At 44.0% G+C, this 26,004-nt stretch overlaps 1 protein-coding gene, 1 long non-coding RNA gene and 1 pseudogene across 2 annotated transcripts; 1 reads left to right on the forward strand and 2 right to left on the reverse strand.

Moving 5' to 3' along the window:
* Positions 1-3,834: 3,834 nt before the first annotated feature.
* LOC116526963 lies at positions 3,835-11,886 on the reverse strand (annotated as a pseudogene).
* Positions 11,887-13,844: 1,958 nt separating this feature from the next.
* On the forward strand, positions 13,845-14,185 carry IL37 (interleukin 37; the record flags this gene model as incomplete). The annotated part of the gene is made up of 1 exon (XM_032243717.1): positions 13,845-14,185. A coding segment is annotated over one exon (270 nt), but the record flags the coding sequence as incomplete, so codon positions are not given.
* Positions 14,186-17,047: 2,862 nt separating this feature from the next.
* LOC116526916 lies at positions 17,048-24,668 on the reverse strand. Its single transcript, XR_004258317.1, has 3 exons — positions 21,294-24,668; positions 19,136-19,265; positions 17,048-18,439 (listed from the first exon to the last, which is right to left on the reverse strand). It is a non-coding gene; the product is annotated as an uncharacterized LOC116526916 (long non-coding RNA).
* Between the last annotated feature and the right edge of the window lie 1,336 nt (positions 24,669-26,004).

Genomic DNA, 26,004 nt, shown 5'->3' on the forward strand with positions numbered 1-26,004 from the left:
ATTAAGACAACAACTTGCCACCAAAAAATTGTTTCCATTTCTAAAGTTTTCAAATATACTAAAAGCCTTGTCCTGTGCCTACTATTTTTTTTTTTTTTTTTTTTTTTTTGGGGAGGGTTGTGCTTTGTTGCCCAGGCTGGAGTAGAGTGGCACAATCTCAGCTCACTGCAAACTCCGCCTTCCAGTTTCAAATGATTCTCCTGCCTCAGCCTCCTGAGCAGCTGGGATTATAGGTGCCTGCCACCGTGCCAGGCTAATGTTTGTATTTTCAGTAGAGGCAGGGTTTCACCATGTTGGCCAGGCTGGTCTTGACCTCCTGACCTCATGATCCACCCAAAGTGCTGAAATTACAGGCGTGAGACACCACGCCCAGCCCTGTGCCTACTCTTTAACCTAGAATCCTCTTCACGGGCTATATTCTAAAGAAATATTCACCTCGCTGCCGAGCTTATAGAGTATACCTAAATGTCCAACAATATGAAATCACTTCAATGAATTGCAGCATGTCCACATATAACTCATATGGAAGCTGTCCTCTTTCCTCACCTTCAAGTTTCCCATGCCCAAAGAGGGACCACTTGTACCAAAATACGTCTTAGCAATATAGAAGATGCTGGAGACTTGTAGGAGAAGTGGAGAGGGTTTACAATATAGCCCCACAGAAAACAGCATAATGACTCCATCACTCCTTTGTCCCTTTTTTCCATGCCCCAGTCTAGTCAGGAAACCGCTAAATGGCTTCTTCTCGCTTCCCTACCCTTCTCTTCTCCTCTCTCTCCCTTGCTCCTCCTTCCTCCATCCCCCACTCCTTACTTCCAACCAAAACTTGACTAGCTCCAGTCTAGTCTCTCCTTATTGATAACTATTTTACTCCTCCTTCCTCCCCCACTCCTGCCCAATCTTCATTCCTTACCTACATCAGACTTCACCAAAACAAAGGCCAGAATAATAAACAGGACAAACTCTCTTTCAAACACAGTTTAATAATAGTATTTTGTTCTTTTAGTACCATTTGAGGAGTCCCAATTCCCAGGGAAGACTAACAAGAAGTTAGTAAGGGTCTCCCCTTACTAAAGACTCCTGTAATCGCTGAAAAGAGCATGAGGTTTTCTGAATATCTGTACATTTTCAATAGAACATCATGCAGCTGTTAAAAATGATCTGTAGAAGGCTATCTTGTGACAGAAAGGCATTGGAGATACACCGTTAGTGACAAAAATAGGTTATAAATGGATTTTAAATGCATGCCTCTATATTTATCGATACACACACACACACACATAAAATACAGGAAGGATAGACATTGAACATTCATAGTGCTTTAGACATTGCATAGTAATAATAGTTAGGACCACAGCCTTGGAGCCAGAAAACTACAACCTCTCTCCCACTTATCAGTCATGGGACCTTGGGCAATTTACTCAGCCTCAAAGCCCCTGTTCCTTCATCTGTGTGCTAGGGCTGCTGTAAGAGTTAAGTGCAGTACAGATAGAGAGTGTCTAACATGTATTATGTGCTCAGTAAATGTGCTTCATAATACTCATTGTTACATACATTCCTAACTAACTGCTTTATCAATTTTTTTCCTACATTGACCACCTGTTTTCGGCATTATGAAACATAATGATGCTAACAAATTAAAAATTAAAAACACTAAGGAATATTTGCCAAAAAATAAAATAAAATAAAGAACATGAAATCATCAAATAGCAAAGGGGCCATAGAAGGAAGTAAGCCCTTGGTGGGGCTTGGTTGAGAGAAGTCTCCAGAAGGTGCTTCATGTGTTAAAGAAGAGGGGTACAGGGAGCAGGTGGGGAGAGATGTTAGTTGAGTCTAAATGAGAGAGATGGGAGAGGCCACTTCTGCCTGGACTCCCTGATTGTTCAGAAAAATTAAAAAGAGCAGAAGTCTTCCCTGAGCCCAGCTTCACTCCCTGACTTAACCTGCTCTTTGCCCCTTTCCTCTCACTCATGACTACTTTCTGTGGTCAGCTTGTTGTAGAAGTGGATGTGCAGCCACCTTGTTTTCACATGTTTTAGATGATTTCATGAAGTAGAAGATGGCTACAGCAAAAAAATGACAAAAATCCAAATATCTCTGCTAACTACTGTTGCATTTCTAATCACCCCAAAACAGGAGTTAAAAACAGCACTCATGGCCAGGTGTGGTGGCATATGCCTGTAATCCCAGCTACTTGGGAGGCTGAGGCAGGAGAATCACTTGAACTCTGGAGGTGGAGGTTACATTGAGCCGAAATCATGCCACTGCACTGCAGCCTGGGTGACAGAGTGAGACTCCATCTCAAAAAAAAAAAAAAATAATCACCCAAAAAAAGAAGCTAAAAACAGCACTCATATATTTTGTTCAAGAATCTGAGATTTGGGCAGGGCTCAATGGGGACAACTTGTCTCCATTCCCGCAGTGTCCCAAAGTGTAACTGATACTGGAGGGTCACACCGAAGATGGCTTCCTCAAGTGATCAGCAAGTTGCTGCTTTCTATAGACAGGGAGCTCTTGACCCCAATTCCTCTCCATATGGCCCCTTCTCAGGGCTGCATGGGCTTCTTTACAGAATGGCATTGGATTCCAAGAGCAAGTATCCCAATCTACAGAAGAGTGGAGAAAGAGTGGAGAAATAGTGAAAGTTCACAGTCTCTTAAGACCTCAGCCCAGAAACTGGCAAAAGCTTCATTTCTGCCATATTTACTCATCAGTCACAGAACCTGCACTGATTCAAGAGGAGACCATGTAGAGGACATCTCTCAACGGGAGAAGTGTCAGGGAATTTGCATCTATCACAATCTGTCTTTTGGGTACAATCTATTTCTATTCCTCCATTATGCAAAATATACTCACAACCTCCTGAGGGTCCCAAAAGCCTCATTCAATTATGGCAAATATGGCACACATAATATATATATAATAATATATTAAGGCCTCTTTTTAATTTTTTGAATTCTCTGTTCTTTTCAGTCTAAGCTACTACAATTTTTTTTTATTTATGAAAAATAAATTTATTATATAACATCTTGATTTTAACAATGCTTAATTATTTTTTTATTCAGAATACTGGCGTCATTCATGAAAAATAGTTTGATACAGTAGCTGGTATCTTATAGGGTTTTATTTCCTCAAAAATTCTAAGGCTCTTTTACTTCCTCTCCTTTGCTGAAGTAAGGGCATCGTAAACAATGTAGTAACAGGTTTTAAAAAGGAAGAATCACTGAACAAAATTTTTTTTTCTATTTCTTCTAAAAAAATAACGGGATAAATATGCACAACATGCAAGTCTGTTACATTGGTATATGTGTGTGTGGTGATTTGCTGCATCTATTAACCAGTTCTTTAAGTACGCCCCCCCCCCAACCACCGCCAAACAGACCCTGGTGTGTGTTATTCCCCTCTCTGTGTCTATAATGAACAAAATGTTAATAGCATTACACCAACCATCTTTAAAATCAGGACGAAAATATTTAAATTGGATGCTGCACCTTTTTAAGGAAGTTATCATCCATGATTTTTCTTTCTTTTTTTTTTTTTTTTTTTTTTTTTGAGACAGAGTCTTGCTCTGTCACCCAGTCTGGAGTGCAGTGGTGCAATCTCATCTCACTGCAACCTCTACCTCCCAGGTTCAAGCGATTCTCCTGCCTCAGCCTCCTGAGTAGCTGGGATTACAGGTGCCTGCCACCATGCCTCACTGATTTTTTATTTCTACTAGAGATGGGGTTTCACCATGTTGGCCAGGCTGGTCTGGAACTCCTGACCTTGTGATCAGCCTGCCTCAGCCTCCCAAAGTGCTGGGATTACAGGTATGAGTCACCGTGCCCAGCCCACTCATGCTTTTTTCGTCTTAAAGCATGCTCACAAATCAGCAATACCAACAGAAAAGATAAAACTCTATGACAATCATTTTAGTTTGCTTGCTGAAGCAAACAGGTTTCTATCAATGAGGATATATTTAATTACTATCAACTAGCAGCTTTAATACCAATCAAGTCATAGATTGAAAATAAAAACAAACTTATAAGTTAAAAATTAATCTTTAGGAGTTTTGAAACCTTTCTAGAAAACTATATGGGTTTTTGTACTTTCAGAAAAATTGAAGCAATATTCTTGGTCAGAAAACACTGATTAATGCAGAAAATGAATCAACCCACTGATAAAACACTAAAAAGAAAGGTATACCCAAATAATCTCGTTTTGAGTCTTAGTTATTTCATTGGGTTAACACATATTGTATGTTTTCAAGTTAAACCTTGTGTCTGTGTGTGTACTATCGGTCAGATAATGTTATTACACTGAAAGAATTCATGACATACGAAGGCAAACGCTTGCCCCTAGCACATTCACAGGTTCAACTGCTACAGACTATCACTGATAAAAAGGTACTGGTGAGCCTGACCCACGTCCAGTAAACTATGGAAGCAGCAAATCCACAACACAAACTGTTCTAGTACTTTCTTTTCAAGCCTAACTCCAAAATAGGTACAACCTGGAAGCCACTACCCCAATCTGTGAAAATTGGTGGAACTTGGCTACTGGGAAGATGTGGTTGCACAGTACATTCTCATGACTCATACTAGGTTCCCACAGAGAGCTGCACAGTCAGCCCTGCAGCATTCATAACAGTGAGTTGGCAAGACTCTGATGCAGCTCAGTACTCATGTGTCTGATGTGAGTACTGTGGAGGCTGCTGGGAGGTAGCTGAGTCTCCCATGCTGCTCTGCGGCTATGATGTGCTTGGTCCCCGGTTGGGATATAGGCAGCATGTGGATTGGAACGCTGATAGTCTGAGACCATGGTAAGTCCACCCGAGGTAGTGGTAGGAGGAACAAGCCTTCCTTTCTTCAAGAGGAGTCCCTGTGTGTGGCTGTTGTCTTAATTCCCTGGGTGGCCAGTTCCATTAGCATGTTTATTGCCCTGCTGCTGGTGGTGGTTCTTTTTGTCTCCTTTTCATCAGGTTCTTCTTCCATTAAAAATTCTCATTTTGGGTAAGGAATTTCACAGCTGGCAAAAAAAAGTCTGATGCAGGAAGTGGGTCTTCTAAGAAACAGGAATTGTGTTCTGATGGAATTTGTTTTATTGGGTCCATGGTAAGCAACTGCTGAAACAAGTGGTATGCTTTACTGTCTGGTTTAACTTTATGGTTTTCCATGTACTTGATAAGGCTGCAGTTAGTACACATATTTCTTCTAAAATCTTTCATTAATGAATGTTCAGGCATCTTTTTTACATCTTCCCAATCTTTATCTGCAGGAAATCCCACTACATTGAATATTCTGTCCAGCCAGTCATGGTGATAAGCATTACTAGTTTTGATGTCTTCTTGTCAACTATGAAATATTGGTTCTGATATTAGTAGTTCTGCAAATATACACCCTGTAGCCCAAATACTAATAGCTTTGGTATAACGCCTTTCTCCAAGAAGTAGTTCAGGGGCTCGGCACCAGAATGTAACAATCACTGGATCCAAATCTGCTAATGTAAGCTACTACAATTCTTTAAAATGTCTTACATTATCCATTCATAATCAATTTTGTTAGACCAAAAAACACACTTATGTTCCTTTTCAAGGAAGCCTTGCTCTACCTTGGGTCATGTGTGAAGCTTCCATGGGATCAGCCCTTAAAGTTTCTTAAAGGACCTGTAAAACACACTCTTAAATCATTCTGAGTTCTTACAATTTCCCACATTACTTCAGGTGAGTTTTGCTAAACTTCCCACCACTATATACCAAGCATCATTTTTCCCCTGGCTTCCCACACTATTTTCCTCACTATCCTCCAACCTTCCCTAACAGTTTATTTGAGGCCTGCCAAGTTCCACCTGCCACTCAGACCCAAAGCCAAAGTCACATGTCTTAAGCTTTCATTAGTGTAGCACCTGGTACCAAATTCTGTTCCAGTAATCTGGAGCAAATCAGCCCCAAACCTAGGGGATTATGTTGCTCATAATTCTGCAATTTGGGCAGGGCTAAGCTGAGATGGTTTACTCCATTCCACACTGATCAACTGGGGCTGGAGGATGCAGTCCTAAGTGTTTCACTTACCTGGTGACAAGTTGGTACTGGTCATCAGCTAGGAGTGCAGCTGGGGTTTTACATAAGACCCCAATTTATCACCATGTGGGCCTCTTAATGGGGCAGCTTAGAATTTCTCACTGTATGATGGCTGGGTTGCAAGAACAAGTATTCCAAGAGACAGAAACTATTAATAAAAGCTACCAGTTCCTTAAGACCTGGAAGAGGGTAGAAATGGTTACAACATTATTTTCACTACATTCTATTGTTCCAGCAGTCACAGAGCCACCCCAAAGTCAAGGGGAGGGAAAATAGAACCCACCTCTCAATGAGAGAAGTGTCAAGAATTTGCAGTCATCTTTAATGTGTCCCATCAATGATGCTATCAGGTGATTGCTTATTGCTATCATAATTTCATATCTATCCATCCCAATTTTATTATTCCCAATGATGCAAGAGTCTCAGGTATCATTGTGCTAGAACACACACTAGAGTTCCAGGCGTCCATTCACAGCTGTCAACACCGTACATTCCTGAAGTACGTATGTGGTCCTCGCCCTCAGATTACTGGAATACCTCTCTGGGCTGTGGCACCAGTAATTTTGGTCTTTCCCATCTTCTGGCCCAATTGTCTTCCTTAGCTATGAACCTGTGTGGCTGGGAAGATGAAACAGTATCATTGCCTTGGTCAGGCTGTGTTTTCAACTAGAAGGATCACCTCCTAAGATCTTTTCTAACTTTCCAAATTGTATCCTTAATACCTACTCTTAGCAACTTGCTGCAAGGTACAAGAGTACAAGTTAATGAGTTATTAGTGACATAGACAGAGGGAGAAAATGGAGCATGAGAGCATAATATCTTGGTGCATTGTGGCAGGATACCACTGATGTCATTTGCTCCTCTATTCCAGGGGCTGGGATGACTGATGTTGAAGGTAAATAGAGAACTTGTCTTAGGAAAATGTTTTTGAAACCCACTGCTTTGGACTATCTTTGCTTGCTGGAGTTTGATGCCAAATGTCTGAATATAGCATTTCTTTAGGCGGACTTGTGGATATCTCTTGAGTGCATATCATCTGAAGGCCTGTTGTGAATTTCAGCAGCCTTGTGACCAATTATGTTTGTAACTGAGTATCAGTCACCTAGATGATTCCAAGTCCTGCAGCCTTGGGGTCATCCTGTTTGTGATTTTTAAGTAGAAATTTACTCAAACCCCTGTCCAACATACGGTGGAAACCCCAGTTTGCTCTACCCTATTTCATAACACCTCAAGAGTACCTCTCATGTCACTAGCTTTTTATATCTCCTGATCTCTCTCTCATGGCTCACATATTTCAACTGTTTCCTGTATTGGTGCCAAACTGATACAGAACTTACACACACACACACACACACACACACACACACACACACACATTCTCACAAAACATTTAAAGCAACCCAGTAATTCCTCAAACCTGGCTTTAGAAACACCTGGAGGACTTTTAAACAGCCTGATGCCAACCCTGCTCCCTGGATTAATTCAATAAGACTCTCTGGCAGTGGAGCCAAGCCTTGAGTATCTTTCCAAACTCCTTTAGGTATTTCAATGTCAGCCATGCTTGAGAACCTGTCATCTAGCCCAGTGCTTCTCAAATGCCAGCATGTGTGAGAATCACCTGGAGTGCTTGTTAAAATGCAGGTTCTGTTTCTGGGGCTGTGGTGGGGCCCTAGATTCTGCATCTCTAACAAGTTCTCAAGTGATACTGATGCCACTGATCTCAATATCTCACTTTGACTAGCAAGGAGTTTGCAGATATGAGGGATGACATGGGCCCAGCAAACAATTATCACCACATATCAGACATGTCAGTGACACTGCTATCAGGAACTTCTTAGAAGCCATCGTGCTCCCTCAGTTCCAGCCCCAGGGACCCCCTCACTTCTCATTTCCCTTGGCTTCTACCTATTCTGAGGCCCTTGTCTTTCTAGGGATGCCATGGCCACTATTTAGTTACTTATTTATTTTTGAGACAGGGTCTCATTCTGTCACCCAAGCTGTAGTACAGTGGCACAGTCATGGCTCACTGCAGCCTCACCCTCCTGGGCTCAAGTGATCCTTCGACTTCACAGGTAGCTGGGACTACAGGGGCATGCCACCACATCTGGCTAACTTTTTAAATTTTTTCTAGAGATCTTGTTATGTTTCCCAGGCTAATCTCAAGGGCCTGGCCTCAAGCAATCCTCCTGCTTCAGACTCCCAAAGTACTGGGATTATAGACGTGAGCCACTACACCCTGCCAAGCTGCCATGTCTTTATTGGGCAGCTCAACCGGGTTCCCTCTATCCTTACTTTCTATCTTATACTATCTCCAGGCACATCCCAGTCCCACTCTAAGAACTGTCTTCCCACACCTAAATGCACCATCAAAAGGATTTGCTGACCCCAAGGCAGTGCTGTGCCCAAGGCATGCTACCTCCAGCTTCTGAAAGCAGGGGTTCCCAAACTCTATCAGTTCATGACACCCTTCGTGTCCCAGGAATGTCTTCACAGGGTACTTTAAGCCAAAAGAAATACCTGACAGTTCCACTTCTTAAGTAATTGGGTTGAAACAATTTAATGGAAATGGTTTTCATGGGCCTGAAGATGTCACTGTGTTTTCCTCAAAACATTTAAATATCCCATGACACCTTGTGAGTGTGCTGAGGGGCCCTATAGTCCACACTCAGAAGTCATGGTTCAGAACTAGTAGTTGGTATACATATGACCTCCAAATGCCCCAGCAAGGCGATAAAACCCCATAGTAATGATTGTACATGATGTAAATGGGGGACTAAATCTGATGGGAGAGGAGGGGATTTCAGGGAGTTTCTGTCTCACCACTAGCACCAGCTGGATCTGGCACAAGCAGACCAACACTACTCTCTGTGGTAGCCAAGAGAGTCACTTTCTAGATTCATCACCAGTGGAAGTTCCAAAGGGCTCTGGGATTAGAATAGTATAAGAAAGAAAGTAAAGAAAAGATAGTTAAAAAGAAAGTAAAAGAAAGAAAGGCAGAAAGATAGTTTGTCTCTTGGTAAAAACTTGTAAACATGACTCATCCAATATCAGAAAATCTAGGAGGAAATCTTAACCATTATCAGAATGCTGTGACTCCTGATGGTGCAAACTGTTTCCAGTTAGGAGCCCAACCTTATGATATAGTGATTCTCAACCTTGGCTGTACAATAAAATCACTTGGAGAGCTTTCAAAAAATACCAATAGCTGGGCTCCAACCCAGACCAGTTAGTTGAGTCAGTCTCTGAAGATAAGATCAAGAGATATTTATTTATTTATTTATTTATTTATGACAAGGTCTTGCCCTGTTACCCCAGCTGGAGTGCAGCGGCATGATCTCGGTGCACTGTAGCCTCGGCTTCCTGAGTTCAAACAATCTTGCCACTTCAGCTTCCCAAGTAGCTGGGATTACAAGTGTACACCACACCCAGGTAATCTTTTTTTCTTTGTAGAAACAGAGTCTCACCCCATTGCCCAGGATGGTCTCAAATTCCTGGGCTCAAGGGATCCTCCTGCCTCAGCCCCCCAAAGTGCTGGGATTACAGGTATAAGCCACTGCACTCAGCCTAAAAGTTTTTTGATGAGGCCCAATTTACCTACTTTTTTTCTTTTTTTGCTTATGCTTTTAGTGTCATCTAAGAATCAACCACCAAATCCAAGATCATAAAGCTATATCCCTGTTTTCTTCTAAAAATATTATAGTTTTAGCTTTTACATTTAAGTGTTTGAACCATTTTGAGTTAATTTCTGTATTTGGTATGAGATGAGGGCCCAGTTATATTTCTTCGCATGTGGCTATCCAGCCCCATTTCTTGAGAAAATGATTCTTTCCCTCATTGCATGTCCTCGGCACCTTTGTTGAAAATCAGTTGATCACAGATGTATGAGTTTATTTCTGGACTCTCAATTCTATTCCATTTATTTACATTTCTCCTTATGAGGTAGGGTGTGGGACTTGACTCTGGAGGCAGGGCTTGGACACCAGACCAAATTGAGGACGAGCTGGAACACAGTTGGCGTGCAAGGAGCTTTTCACCCTTCTGCTGTCCTCACCATTGGCACAGCTGGTGCCCGATGCAGCCGAGATCCATGACACCCTGGGCATTGCTGATGGCCTGGGCCTACCAGTGAGAGTGCACAGAAAAGAGGGTTATCAATACTGCTACCACAAACGGTACTAATGAGCTTTCATTGAATCCCTTTACTCCTCCTATCTACCCTCTGTAAAACAGGTTTTATTATCCCCATTTTACTGATGAGTGAAATGAGATTTGAAATTTAGTAATTTGTTCAGGTTTTGAAGACATCTACATGTTCCTGGTCATGTATATCCCTCATGACCACACTGCAGGGAGGCAGGAAATCAAGGCTTTGTTGTTCAACTCTGTAGGAGATGTAATCATCATGGGTGAAGAGTGTGGGTATGCCACACAATGAAATGTTTCCATGGTTCAGACACATATCATCTGGAGTAGGACATCTCTTATCGTGTGTGTAAAAGACTAGACTGAAAGCCAGTACAGTGGGCTACTGATGTCCAGTCACCTAGAAATAGTTCTCAGCCTGAAAAGCATGTCACCATTTTCTAACGAAATGTGTGGGAGGAGGCAGTGTTTCTTCAAAGGATGGACAAGAAAGAACCGCTTGTATCAGAATTACTTGGGAGTTTTTTTTAAGGCAGCTAGATCCCTGAGTTACATCCCAAAACAGTTAAGCAAGAATCTCAGATTGTACAATCTCTCTTTTTAGGAAGCTCCCCCAGTGAGTCTTAAAGCATAGTAGAGTTTTAGCACTTCAGGGGCAGTGCAAAGAACTCTGGACTAGGAGTCACAACACCTGCAAGTCTGCCACTTAAAAGCTGCACAACTGTGGTCCAGTTGCTTGATACCTCTGCGTCTTATTTTCTCACCTATAAAATGTGCACACAAATTCTCACCCTGCCTTCCTCGCAGTGTTGAGCTGATGTGACAATTACCCAATGCATGTGAAAATTCTCTTATGGATTAGGAATCACCAGGACTATGAGAGTGTGCTGAACAGTCTCCTCTGCATCATCAGCAGAGAGAATCTCTCCCTGCCCCCTTGCTGCAACTGACCTCTGATCCTGTCCTGAGCCCCTGCATGGAGCCTCTCTGATGAGGCAACTTCTGCAAAGGGCTGTGAGCAAGGAACAAGGAGGTGTCCAGAGGCTCCAAATCCCCTGATTTGTTGGAATTTAGAATGGATTTTCCTATGGAAAATTGCCGAGGGAATGTGGGCTAAGGAAGAAATAATGATGATAACATTTTTGCAGCAAAAAATTGAGTAGATTTTTGGGTGAGAGGTGGAAAACCTAACTATCATGCATTGCAGCCGTCTGGTGGAAACTGTGCTTCAGGCTCCAGAATGACTCAGGGATGAACGTTTGGAAGCTGTTGACAATCTCTGGTCTCTTGTCCTGTAGAGCAGGAGTCAGCGCTTTTCATAGAGTGCCAGATTCTATATATCCTGCCACATGCTTTATTGTTACAGCACAAAGAAGGCCATAGACAACAGGGCTGGTTAGCAAATCACACAAACAGGAAATAAACTGTATTTGGCCTTTAGGCTGCAGTTTGCCAACCCCTGCACTAACACAAGGGTTTCAAAAGTGGCGGTGGTGATGTGCAGGAGCTCGCTTAAATCAGCTTGCCATAGCCAATCGTTAACATCTCTTCCAAATTCTGTGTCTGTGCCATATTGGTAGCTTGAAAGTGGCCATATTTGGAGTAGTTACACCATGGAAATTGGCAAAAGCTGTATATCTACCCTCACCGCCCCCTAAGAACCAGCTGTTCACACCATTATGCATGTGTCCACCAGGACGAGAGTGAGGGTTGGAGGTGGTTGAACCAGACAGTGTATGGGAATATGGGGAGAAAATATTAGATGTCAGTTCCTATTTTATTTAGCCCTTGTAAATTTTTGAATTCTGTGTAAGTTTCATAAGGTACCAATGCCCACATTTCAAGACTTGTCCTAGACTTTGTTTAATTGATTAGGATAACTGGGATGAAAAAATATTTAGAGTCTACCACTCCTAAAGCTATTTATTATAGTCTATGCTGGATAGCTCATTCCCAAACAGAGTGCAGGGTGAATAAGGGTCTTCTCTTTCTACTCCCAAGACAGCCTTCCTCTTGTCCCACCTGCCTCGCGCTGCCCCAGGACCTTGGATGGGGTAGAAGGAGTGACCAGCTGTGAAAGGAGCACTGGTTGGAATGTTTCCTATGGGAGTTTCTCCTGCAGATCAAATGCCCTGAGATCACCTTTTGAGAGACATTAAATTTCATGAGATGAACAGTTATAATGTTCGGTATTATGAGTTGAATTATGTTCCCTGAAAAGATACACTGAAGTCTTACCCCACAGTAGCTGAATGTGACCTTACTTGGACATAGAGTCTTTACAGATACAATCAACTTAAGATAAAGTCATTCAAGTGAGCCCTAATTCAGTATGACTGTGTCCTTTTAGGAAGGGGGAAATCTGCATACAGAAACACAGAGAGAAGACAGCCATGTGAAGATGCCACCAGTCGAGGAGCCCCTGGAGCTGTCACAAACTGAAGAGAGGCCTGGAACGGATTCTCTCTCAGAGCTCTCAGAATGAACAAACACCTGGAGCTCAAACTTTGGCTTCCTGAACCAGGAAACAATAAATTTCTGTTGTTTTAAGCCACCCAGTTTATGGTTCTTTATGGGAGCCCTCGCAAACCAATACTTTGGGATTCTCAGGAGTAATGCACAAGGGCCAAAACTTTTTCACTAAACCTAAAAACCCATGATTACAATTACAATTAGGAAAATGAAATTCAAACCACCTGAGTTTATTTATACACATTTTCCAAAATGCATCTGCTTTACAGAGGAAAGTCATATTACTATAGAAATAAGGAGGAGACCATCATTTAAATAGAAGCCTTCCTTTCCTTTCTCCCTCCCTCCCTCTTTTATTCTTTTCTTCATTTATAGAAATCTTAGGGAGTTCCTACAAGTACCAGGCACTGCAGTGGGTTCTTGGGATACATCAGAGAGCAAAGCACTTGTGGGGCTTACATGCTAGTGGGAGACACAAACAATAAATGTGAGAAGCAAACTATATAGCATGATAGAGTGAGAAAAATCAGACGTGGCAAACGGGAGTCAGCAGTGCTGTGGTGAGAGAAGGTTGTAGCATTAAATGGGGTAGCACACATATGCGATCACCACAACCATGCCTTTTGTGACATCCTGAGCCTTCTGACAAAGAAGTCAACAGTACACAGGGCCTGTGCTTTGGTAAGGTGTTGGTGCATTTGCTATCTTGGTGGAGCCTCACTGGACGCAATGAGTGACCCACGCCAGAGTGACTTGCCAGCCTGACTTCCAGGTTGGAAGGGGATGGAGCAGGACAGAGGGCAGTGTGTCTGCTCTGCAAATTTAGTCCTAGATGGAGCATCCTTTCACTTGAGGGGAGAAATCTTATGAAGCCCAGTTGGATGCAGATCTAAGCCATATTCTCTAACCTAACTTTAAAAACTATAGAGCTGAGATTTCGGTGTCCATCTGACTCTTACATCTGTCTCAATTTATTTTTAATTTGGGGGACAAGAGGGCATAGAAAAGAAGGCATGATTACTTATCGTCCCTTAAATTCCAGTACCAAGGCTGACATGCTGTCTTCCCCAAGGACCATCTGCCTTCTCTCTTTTCCTCCACTCCTGTGTAAAGGCCTGGAGGATAAGCACATGTGCTGGGTGTTTCTCCCTCTCAAAGCCTGTCTATATAATTAATCTCTTTTACCTTACAGAATAAGAAACTGATGAAGCCGGCTGATCAAAAGGAATCGGCACGCCGTCCCTTCATCTTTTATAGGAGTCAGGTGGGCTCCCAGAACTTGCTGGAGTCAGTGGCTCACCCCGGATGGTTTGTCTGCACCTCCTGCAATTGTAATGAACCTGTTGGAGTAACAGATAAACATGAGCATAAGAAACACATTGAATTTTCATTTCATCCAGTTTGCAAACCTGAAATGAGCCCCAGTGAGGTCAGCGATTAGGAAACTACCCCATCAAATGCTTTCCTGGCTAACTGGCCTAATTATATAAAAACCGAAATCCTGCTCACTAACCTTTATATCAGTGTGTTTCATTTCTCATTCATACTTTAAGGATTTGTGTTTTTAGGAAATAGCAAGAAGATTGTTTAATTAGAAAGTTCTGGGTTGGAAAGAGCCCAGCTTCTACTTGTATACTGCTACCCTGAACCATCAGACATCCATGTGCGTGTCATATGCCATGATATGGCCAGTCTGAGTGTGATACTTGCAAGAGGAAGGAGCATCTGGGTGCATGCTATGCTCTAGAATCAGTCCTTCCTACTGGGGTTTGGTAGATGCCGAGGGCGTTGATCCTGGGGAAGAAGTGGCTGACTCCATGTTTAAGGCATTATGTGCAAGAAAGAAATGCAACAGCCACCATCAAGCTAAGTGATAACAGAAAAGGGGCAGTTGGGTCCCAGATAAGGAGCAGCGTGACCTGGCCTGTGAAAAGGCACAAAGACAAGGAATCTGGGTCAGATGATAGGAGACCAGTCAGTCAGTGTCTGGGAGGGCTGTTAACAAGGAAACGGTCATATCACTAAGCAGGGCTCAGATCCTGATAATGGGGCATAGAAAGTCTGGCCAAATGGAAATCAGGGCCTGGAAACAGAGTGAGGGGGTGGAGACAGGGGACTGAGGCTTGGAAATTAGTTTATTAGTTTTAGCTCTTCAGTTACAAGCAATAATAATCACTTCTAGCTTATTTAAGCAAAAAGTATACTAAAAAAGGAGTTTTCTAGAAGGGTCTTGGGAATATTTATTTCTTACTGCTGCTGTAACAAATTACCACCAACTTAGTGGTTTAAGCAATGCAATGTCTTATCTTGCAGTTATGGAGGTCAGTCTGGAATGTGTCTCACTGGGCCAATATCAAAGTATCAGCAGGACTGCGTTGCTTTGGGAGGTTCTAGGGAACAGTCAATTTCCTTGCCTTTTCCAACTTCCAGAAGCTACCTGCATTCCTTGGCTAGTGGCCCCCTCCCATCTTTACTGCTTCAGTTTTTCTCACACTGCTTTACTCTGACTCTCCTGCCTTCCTCTTTCACATGTAAGAACACTTGCGATTTGCATCAGGCCCACTTCAATATCCAGGATACTGTCCCATCTCAAAGGGGCTTAACTTTAATCACAAAGTCCCTTTTACTATGTAAGGTAACATATTCACAGGGTCTGGGATTAGAATGTGGACATTTTCGGGGTTCCATTATTCTGCCTATCATGTGAAGTAACTTTCAAAATGGAAAGACACGCTGAAGAATAAGAGTCAGAGATTTCTGGCAGGCCAAAAATGACAGAACCCAGAAAACGTTGGTACCACCACTCAGATGGGTAAGAGCCAATCATGCTTTTTGTCAGTTAGCAAAAGATTGAGATTCCAAGCAGAGCATGTGACTGCCCTAGTTTGGGTCATGTGTCAACTCATTTGGCAATGAAAGGCAGAGCACGCTGATGAACACTCCCTGCAAGACTGTATCCCACGAGGCCAGTGATGCTCCTCAAGCAGACGTGGAGAGCTAATCCCAGGAGAAAGGTGTGTGGGTGGTGGGCAGGAAGACAAAACTGAGGCATAAAGGAGGAGTAGGGACAACAACCCCCGCACACAGGCTCAAGTGAGGTGACATGCATGGGAAGAACTCTCACGAGGTTGGCTGCTTATGTTTCTGATCCTGATGATGATGGTGATTCACACCAGCAGAGTGACAAAAAAGTACATAGTATATTTAGAGGATGTTTCCAACATGGAGAAGTGGTAAATATTCAAGGCAATGAATTCTTCAAACACTACCTTGATCAATACACATTCTGTGCATGTAATAAATACTCACATATATGCCACAAATATGTGAAATATGTGAAGATGGCAAATGTCACAATATGATAACACAGTAACCACCACACTATGTGAAGCTATAATATGGGTATCTGTGATAGGCAATTCTAATGCAGACAATAATTCTAAGATGTTACTCTCCTCCCATGCCATAAGCACACAGCCGCTCCCTGAGTTTCTCACTGTGGAATGTCCTCTTCATCTCCTCATGCCCAGACAGTGGAGAGGACTCCTCCTGTAACACCGGCCCTCCAGCCACCTCTTCCCTGCAGCCCTCCTCGGCCCCCTCTGCACAGGGTGGCTTCCTCCCTGGTGCTGCAGCACTTTGCACTCATCGGTGGTACTTGCACACAGGTATTGGTGTCTTTGTCTTGCTTCCCTGTAGCACTGTGAGCTCCCCAGGAGCAGGCTCCCTGTCTGACTCACCTGTGATCCTCCACCTCCCGCCCTGTAGTGCCCCAAGTATCGTGGACACTCGGTGCCTATGGAAGAGATGACTGGCCCCAGGTGAGACCCTAAGTAACTCCCCAGTGATATGGGGTCAGATGAGGTCCAAGGGTCTCAGCCCTGCATTACATCAGAATCAATTCAGGAGCTTTTCTGTGCCCCACCCAGACATTCTGAGTTCATGGGGCAGATGCAGGTTGACTGAAAGTTACTGAGCCAGCTGAACTCTAAGCCTTTCCATTTCCCACACTTTGATGTGCAAGAAATCACCTGCAAACTATGGTTCAGTAGGTCTGGGTGGTGCCAAGGCTCTGCCTTTCTGATGCACTCCCAGAGCTATGGGTACTGCTGGTCTGAGGACTTCTGAGTGGCATGGCCTAGGGCGGTGGCTCTCAGCCCTGGCGCACACTGGGAATCACCTGGTGGGTGGCATTTTAAGACCATGGATACCTGCGCCTCGAACCCCTGAGATTCTCATTCAATTAGTCCAGGGTGAGACTGGAAAAATGCTATTTTTAAGAAGCTGCTTTTCTAGCATCATCATTTTACTTTGTACCTCTTAAGTGTTTCTTAAACTTGTTTTTTTATTTCTGTTTCAGTCCTATCATCTCCGCATCTTGCATGTAGACAAGCTTACTATCCTCGTAAGTGGTGTTCTTGCTCATCATTCTTGACCCCAAATCTTTCTCAAGGCCACTCTGAAGCTGTGAGTGATTTTAAGGCGCTGGAAGTTGTTTTCTATAGGGAAGTGGTGCTCCCACAGCAGCAGTAACATCAGTGCTAGTGCCGGTTTTAAGGCAATAGTAATTTTCTGTAGGGCAGTAGCTCTCAGATTTTTAAGGTGTACCACAATAACCTGGAAGGCTTGTTAAAGCAGCCTCTAAAGCCTCAGCCCCCTGAGTTTCTGGTGCAGGAGGTCTGTGGTGGGGCCTGGGAATCTGCATTCCTAACACTGTTCTAGGAGCTGATGCTGCTGACGGTTTGAGGACCAGACTTTGAGAACTACTCCCCCCAGATATGAAGGAGATCCCAGCCCTGACAAGAAGTCAGGACAGGCCCAACAGACAGGCGTGTGTGCCTGGAACCTCCAGGTTGCACCTGGAGTGGACACAGTGCAGATCCAAAGCCAGCAATGGTGTAACTACAAACAACCAAAACATCAAAGGTAACTCTGGCAGCAGTGGTGGAGGCAGTGACAGCAGCCTCCCCCTACTGTACCAGGCACCCTTACACACCTGGTCCCATTTGGTCCTCTTTGTCATTTTACTGACAAAGTGAGGCTCAGTATTCACACATTAGCCTGCACTATCTGGGGCTCAGACTGAGGTCTCCTGACTCTGTCCTGAGAAGAGGAGCCAATGGGAGCCTTAAGCCTGAGTTGAGCAGACAGACATTATAGTACCTTTAAATTTCCACATCTGCCACGTACTACCAGTGTCACCTGGTGCAGCGAATCTCCGCTGTCTGTCTCGGTTTCCACACATGAACAGTGGTGATATTAACAATTTCCTATTGGGGTGTTGTGCTGTTCGTATGGCAGCATGAGAGGAAGGTTCAGGCTCTGAAGACGTCGCCCTGAGACCTTGATGGTGTGGGTGTCCCTGCACCCCCACTGGCCACATGGCTGTTTGTCATCAGTGCTGGGAGGAGGTCTGTGTCACCAGCCTCTTGACTATGGTCAGAAGAGGTACCTGGAAGGTTCCCAGGCACAAACTCTTCCTTGCCCTGTGCCTCTTGGCAGGTGAGCATCACTTGTCCCTCCCTAGGCCCATGTTTCCCAGAGTCTCTCCTGAGGGGATCTGCTTCTACAAAGGGAAGATCTCAGCCCCATCCAGCACCCTTAGGTATCCCCAGTCTATAAGTCTCCCGCCTCCTAAGTGGCACCATTCCCCATCCCCACCCTCACACCCCAGCCACCCCCATCACTCACCTGCAGCCTTACTTGAGTGAACAAAATTCATGGAGGGGAGGCATGGGTCTGGCTCCAGGGGGCTTCCAGCTGGGTCTGCAGTCAGATGCAGTGAGATTAGCATAAGCAATTGGGATTTCCCAAGGATTTAGGGGTATCAGGGACCATTTAGTTTTCTCCTCTGTGCACTTGCTGAGAAATACTAGAGCAGCATAATAGTAATGACATTAAATCATAGCTTTCCTCATCAAAAACATAGAACAATGGAGATGAACTGGCTCGGGGGGTTGGCCTCTGGCATGTTACAGGCCTCTCCCTTCACATCCTAGTAGACAGTTATTTGGGTCAAAAGCCTCCTCCTATTGCCCCCATGGGCAACACCCAAATGCGAATGGAACACCTCATGGAATTCTCAGATGCCCCGTGCCTGGGTGATTTTTCCAACCCAGCTTCAGAGAGTTGCTTCTCATCGAAGGCTACTCTTCCACCTGTTAAGGTTGGGAGGGAAGAAGAAGGATATGCAACCATCTAGTTGACAAACAGGACATTAAAGCCCAAATCTGTAGGTGAGAATGATCCTTTTATCTACCACCTGATGCGCCTGAACACTGCAGCAAAGTTTTCTTTTTCCTTCCAGAATTTCTCTTGTCTAGTTATTTGTCCAGGGAAGTTTGAAAGCTCACTTACTCTGCAAGGTCAGCAGGAAACAGCTGGGTCTGTACACAGCACCTAGCGAAGTCCACTTTAGGAATTACACTTCGGCCCTGGGATGGGTTTCCAGAAGAACCTTACCTTCCGAGCAGCACTGGGGTTCATCTCTTTCCAAGTCTTCAGAGCCCATTTTCACTCCTGAGTTCTCCTCCACAAAGGACATTTTCAACATGAGTTATTACTCAACAGAAAATGGAATGAAGTGCAAGACCTAAGGAGACAGACAGGGGACCAGTTATGGCATCTTCTGACCCCAGGACACCTTGCTGGATATCCCTAGTGCTGAACAGGCCACTGGACTTGCTCTCTAGTTAGAAATGCTCGCTGCAACCAGAAAGGCCCCAAGAGGCCAGACCATGCTCTCCTGTCTATCATGCCTTCAAAGCAGAAATTTTCCAAATTGTTTGAGTCACAGTGCTAACACATGGGGTGCAATCACAATTTTGTGGATCTTGGCATTTTATAAAAATGAAGTAGAATTTTAAAAGTTAAAAGTGCATTGTTCTAGTCTTGGGGCTGGCATACCATGGCCCTTGGCCAAATCTTGTCCCTGCTTGTTTTTTTAAATAAAGTTTTATTGGAACACAGCCATGCCTCTGTTTGCAAATTGTCTCCGGCTGCTCTGAGACTACAATAGCATGGCTGAGTAGTTGAGAGATCATCTGGCCAGCAAAGCCTAAATTACTTGCCATCTGACACCTTCTGTAAAAGTTTGCTGAGTCTCTGCAGTAGCCTAATCTTGGTCTAACAAAAAGCAGTTGCTCTGCAACCTCTTTTCATGAAAACCTAAGCCACCAAAATTCCCAGGAGGCTCAATCTGTAATATCTTAGGATCAGATTGCTTCATTAGGAGGAGTTGGTGGAGATATATTCATATATACAAATTTTGCACACCCTATCTCAGTTGATAAGGATGTTTTCACAACATCACTCCAGGCCAACATAGGACAGAAATGGAGCAAAAACTGGTAGTCCTATCTTACAGATGAAAAATCTGAAGTTAAGTGACTTGTTCAAAATCACATCACTTTTAAGATTGCAGAGACAGAGATATGCAGTTTGTGTCGAAACCCAGTCCTTTGAGAATGGTTTAGGAGTGAGACAAAGGGAACTAAACTGTTCGTGCAAAAAAATAAAAATGACAAGGAAGACCCGGCGTGGTGGCTCAGGCCTGTAATCCCAGCACTTTGGGAGGCCAAGGCGGGCGGATCACAAGGTCAAGAGATCGAGACCATCCTGGCCAACATGGTGAAACCCCATCTCTACTGAAAATACAAAAATTAGCTGGACGTGGTGGCGTGTGCCTGTAGTCCCAGCTACTCGGGAGGCTGAGGCAGGAGAATTGCTTGAACTCGGGAGGCAGAGGTTGCAGTGAGCCAAGATTGTGCCACTGCACTCCAGCTTGGCGCCTAGCAACAGAGTGAGACTCTGTCTCAAAAAAAAAAAAAAATGACAAGGAAGGGCTTCAGGACTCAACAGTAAGAACAGTGAGCAGGAGTAGGTGGGTGGAGCTGGCGGGTCGTTAGGGACAGGGATATCAACTATTTGGTCTTGACCTGTTTGTGGTTTGGCAGTAACCCTGAATACATGGAGCATAACTGCCTCTGTCATGTTGGGGTAAATCAAAGGACACAGAAAGTTGGAGGCACTTGACAGAGAATTTGGCAGCCAGGACATCAGAGCAAGAGATGTCTTGCAGAAATGTAGATATCCAAAGACATAAAGATACTGTGGTGCTGCTGAAGGACAGAAGGATACTCAGGCTGGAGGACCTGGAGCCATCCCTGGGGGGTACACATGAAATCTGCCACCTGTATTAAGATAAATGCAGGGAGCTTTCACAGAACTCCCTAAAGAAGCAGTGCGTCTGGCCATCTGAAATCCATTTCTTTGCACCCAAAATCTGTTTCCAAGGACCAATATTTTCTAGATTCTGAAGTCAGTCTACTGAGCCTTCAGAGAAGGGACAAGCATTTCCAGGATTTGCAGGTTTCCTAAGCTAGTGTCTGCCTGGCCCCCTGGCAATGCCCTGCTTGTTGGTGGAAGCCCTCCTGGGAGAGAGCAGACTGCTACTGGGACTGAGAGCAAGGTATTCCGGGGAGGTCTTAGAGATCATGTTTAGAAACTAAGATGTGCTTCCAGTGGGGATAAAAAGCAAGGGGGCTAAATGGCCAGACACTACTCTACTTCCCCATCCATGCCTGTTGGCCTTGAAAGGCAGCACAGGAGGATCACCTACCTGGGCCAGGGATCCTCGTGGTCAGTGGCTCCGTCTTGGACTCCTGGAACTCCACTTGCCTTCAGTTCTCAGGATCCCATATTTAAAGGAGAGGTCTGGTACTCATTCAGAATCAACAAATTGGGAGTGTCTTGTAAATACAATACAGTATTCCATTAGACAATAATAAATAGCATCCTCAGTTATCAGTCATCATTCATTTCCTGCTATTTTCCATGCCAAGGGTATAAACAAATTCCTGTGGGGTAATGCCACTCTGCTGAGGGCGTGCCACACCCATTCAACACATTTCAAGGCACTTGGGATAGATCACGTGGTTGCCAGTCCAGTCTAATAACAGAGGTATAGGAAAAAGACAAGAGTGAAGGAAAGAAGAAGTGCAGAGCTTAGTCAGTCAATGAGCATGGGAGGTTCAGGGAAGCCCTTGTTCTCATGATGGTTCTTTGCCCTAATCCCAGGGTTTATGCAAATAGAGTCCCCACGTTCCAGAGAAAAATGTCCTCCTTTCATGTCTCCTTCCAGGTACACTCTGCAATGTACTAACGCTGCCCTACACCTCTTCTCTGTCCCCTCTTCTTCACAAGTGACATTCCTTGATCAAGCCCTCCAAGGACTAGCTTCCCTCTGCATCCCATTAGCTATTTACCTGTACTTCCTTGCATTTGCCTTTGCCAGTTACAGTGTATGGCTATGTTTTACAATGTCACACACAGCTAGTCAGCATGAAGGAAAATCCACATAACCAATTAAAGTAATAGCTTCTGGACCACCACCAGCAGCACGTCAATAACACAGGAACAACAATCCAGCACAACAGTTAACCACAGTGCTCTCACTGTGCCAGGTCTGGGCTCAGCCCATTTTTCTTCTTCTCCAACCAAATCCTTTGATGACCCTGGGAGTAAATACCATCCTTCCTGTTTTACACACAAAAGGCAGTGCAGTTTAGAGAGGATGCACAATTTACCCAGGATCACATCCTTAATTGCTGGGAGAACTATAACACTATAACCCAGGCCTTTCTGAGCATGCTGCAGCGTCATCTCTTAAACTTGACTGAAGACTGTGGTCTCATCTTCTAGCCTTTCTTCACGTACACATTTATAACATACAAATATAGGAATGTGTCTGACAAATTATTTTGTAAGCTACATTTCCTACTTAATGCATCTTGCCTTTTCTACTCAATATGATATCTCAAACATTGTTCCATTTCATCAATACTTTTCTACAGTAGTATATCTAATTACTACAAGGTATTCCATTATTTGTCTAAAGACCTGGTAAAATGTTATTCCCTTGATGGCTAGAATAAAAATTCCTGATTTGTCTGTTAAATTCCTAATAAGGACACACATATCTTTAGAGAGCTTCTGGATAAACCTCTTGGGATGGGATGAGATTGTGAAGGAAAAGACGAAGTAAAAATTTTTAAAAGTCAAAGCAACCACTAACTTATCTTCTAAGAAGGTGGTTGGGGTATGTGTGGGCACTTCTGTGGTGCTGACTTCTGGAATGAATGAGGATGTGAGTGTGGGGGCAGCTGACCATTGCTCTCAGGATGGGGAAGATGGAGTTGGGGGTAGTGTGCCATGTTGAGGTAGTTGCAATATAGACTTGTAGAGATCGCACCGAGTGGTTCCGGAAAGGAAGAGAAATGAGAGAGAAGAGTTTGTCTGTAAAAGGGGGTGCTATGTAGCATAGTATCGGGTATTTACAGTAAGCTCTCGCCTTTATTGCCCCATATAAAACCTCAACAAGTTCAATTCTCTGTACCAATACTGGTATACAAGGGACATTGTTTGTAGGAGGTTGAAGCTCAAGAGAGCAAGGGACAGCTCACTTGTATGTCACATATGAACAGGTCATAGTTTAATCCTCAATTTTAAACATTTGAGTTATTTCCACTTTTACACTATTATATGTAAGATATATATATATATACACACACACACATACACATATATATGGCCTAAAGTGCAAAAGGGAATATCTTTCATGTAAATAAATCAACTGTAAATCGTAGTCACTCTGTGCCTTTCCTTGTGCTGTGCAGATACAAAGGAACCAAAGGCCTTTCTCCCTGCCCAATACACATATAACACACATAACATATATAAATATGTGTGTTTGTGTTTTATACATATGTATGTATGTATAAATTCTGTGCTTAACATACTCTTTTGATATTTCTGAACAGATTAGACCCCACTGAGATTCCACCTTTAAAGAAATTCAAGTGGCCACTTGACAGAAATGCCAGATAAACTGACAAGAGGAGACAGACAGCACGGGCTGCCAAGCATGCCCTTTATCAGACACCTACCCAGTGTGGGAAGCCAGGGTCCTGGTGACTGTGCAGCGCTGAGGCTGCTGCTCCTTGGGTGACACAGCAAATATGGCATGTGTCCTCAGGTCACTGGCCATCCTCTCTGATACAAGACATTTTGGCATTTTGGACCCTCACCTGAAGCTTCTGGCAGCTCTGAGTTGGTGGTGGGGGGAGGGCGGTCTTGTTCCATCATCCACAAGTTATTTCAAGAATTTACACCAATTTTTTGTTGTTGTTATTATTTGGGCCATAGGAAGTATTAACAGAGGGAAAACTCTCAAGAGAATGTTCCACACAGTGTGGTGATTACTGTGCTATCATATAGTCTTATTTCCTGTTTTCCAGCCACCCACCCATCCCTGACAGTCACTGGCTCAGCATAGGGCCTTCCACCTTCCATCAAACAAATGCCTGAGCTCCTCGCTGAAGGGTAAATCACCTGCCAGTAGTGAAGGGTCCCTGTTACGATCCCTCTCTATGCAGGCCTGGTCCAAATGAACTTCTAGGAGCCCACACCCTGGGAAATCTCCTGGCTACTCTTATAGCTGGCCCCGCCTGCTGGAAGAAGTTCCTCCAGGGCCAGGCGCAAGCCCAGAGGCTTTTCCAAGAAGCCCCTGCAGCATTAGCTCAGCCTTGTACCATACTGGACTCCTGGGGGCTTTCTGCCTCCACTTCTTCCTTCTTCACTCCTCCATTATTGCACTCTTGGCCCAGCCCATGCAGGAATCCATCCCATTCTGATGGCATGATATCCCAGTCAGAAGGTGCAGAATGGATGATTAATAATCACAACATCAATAACAAACAATTTTTGATTTTCTCAATAGTCAGGTATCTTGCTGAATGCTGTTCATTGTTAACTTTTTTAATTCTCAAGAACCCCTATTAGGTGAGCATTATTCCAATCCTCACATCATGCATGAAAAGTATGAGGTTTGGAAGGATTTTTAAAGTTTCTCTATGTCCCACACTAATAAGGGAGAGAGCTCAGATTTGTAACCAAGTCTGTCTACTTCCAGAGCCCAAGTTCTGATGCTCAGCAGTCTCTACTGTGACAAGGAAGAAGGACAAACCCAGCACTTTCTAGGGCTAATGGCAAGTGGTTCAGAAAATAATTTTTCTAGTGTTCTACCCCTGAATGTCTCTCACTCACATTCAACCCAGAGTGAAAGGGTGTTTCCCTGGGAATCTGGTAAAACTGCTCAGTCTTCATGCAAAGGGAGGAGAAAATCGTGCTTTTTGCTTTCACATTCCTTCCTTGGCCCAAAAGATAGAAAACCCTGTCATTGGCACATACTGGGGAGAGGATCTTCATGCATGTGGCCCTGCCCCTTCCCCTCTGACTGTGGGGCTGGGCATCCTGAGGACAGGCGTGTCACCTCCTGCCACTGCTCTCCTCCTGGTAGTACCCTGCACCAACCCAGATCCTGTTCTCTGGAGGTCTCCACACAAGTGTGGGCTAGCAATTCTCAGAATGACCTATGCTCTGCAGACTAAAACTCTCTCTTCGACAGTTAATCCCACGATCTGGCCTCAGTGGACTGAGTAATAGGGAACCCACCTGAGTATAGATTAGTGACATATTCTATAGTCCAATATTTAAATAATTGGAGCACTATATAATGAGCAAAAATTTGATTCCTGCCTCCTGCAGCCTGCATTATCATAAGATTTGTCCAGGCCTGTAGAGCAGCAGAGACAGAAAGGCTAATTCTCTGCTCTAGGACTAGCCATGCTGAAGAGGCTGGACAGTGCTCAGGGAACTGATCCAGCTGCAGATGCCCAATAGAAACATTCAGACTGATGCCCAGAGCAGAGTCCAAAGGAGTATGGCAATGTATTGTCTTGGTAAGTATTCAGCTGGGGAAGATGGGAGGGGTCCCATACAGGTATGAGCAAATCCCATTAGGTGGGAGGAGCACAGCGAGAAATCTGGGTCAAGTAGTAGCCACTGCATGCTCCAGATAAGCATGCAGTCAGTATCTGCAAGGCCCATGAACAAGGACGAGGGGCCCAGTCACAGGAATGAGGTTCGGAAGATTAGCAACTTTTAAGGGGCTAAGGTACTGGACAATAAGCAGGACACAGCCCAGAACAAGAGACAGTAGGGAAGTGGAAGAAATTATGTGATTTCATGTTTACTGTAAGAAGCTTTTGGAAATCAGTAAAGACATGTTTGCCAGCCCCATTATTAGTGCTCTTATTAACATCTTCTGATTGTCGGTCTGCTCATTTCACTATTACATTTTCCCACAATGTCTGTACCTAAATGTTTGGCATGATTTCTGCAGTTGTTAGGTTTGGCATTCTGCATATATCCATGAGGACAGATATATTGATCCTGTTGATTAAATGCTTGCTATTCGTACTGCTCTCTTT

This window comes from Sapajus apella, unplaced genomic scaffold (genome assembly GCF_009761245.1).
Source record: "Sapajus apella isolate SASKATOON/1434 unplaced genomic scaffold, GSC_monkey_1.0 scaffold52, whole genome shotgun sequence".
NCBI classification, from domain to species: domain Eukaryota; kingdom Metazoa; phylum Chordata; class Mammalia; order Primates; family Cebidae; genus Sapajus; species Sapajus apella.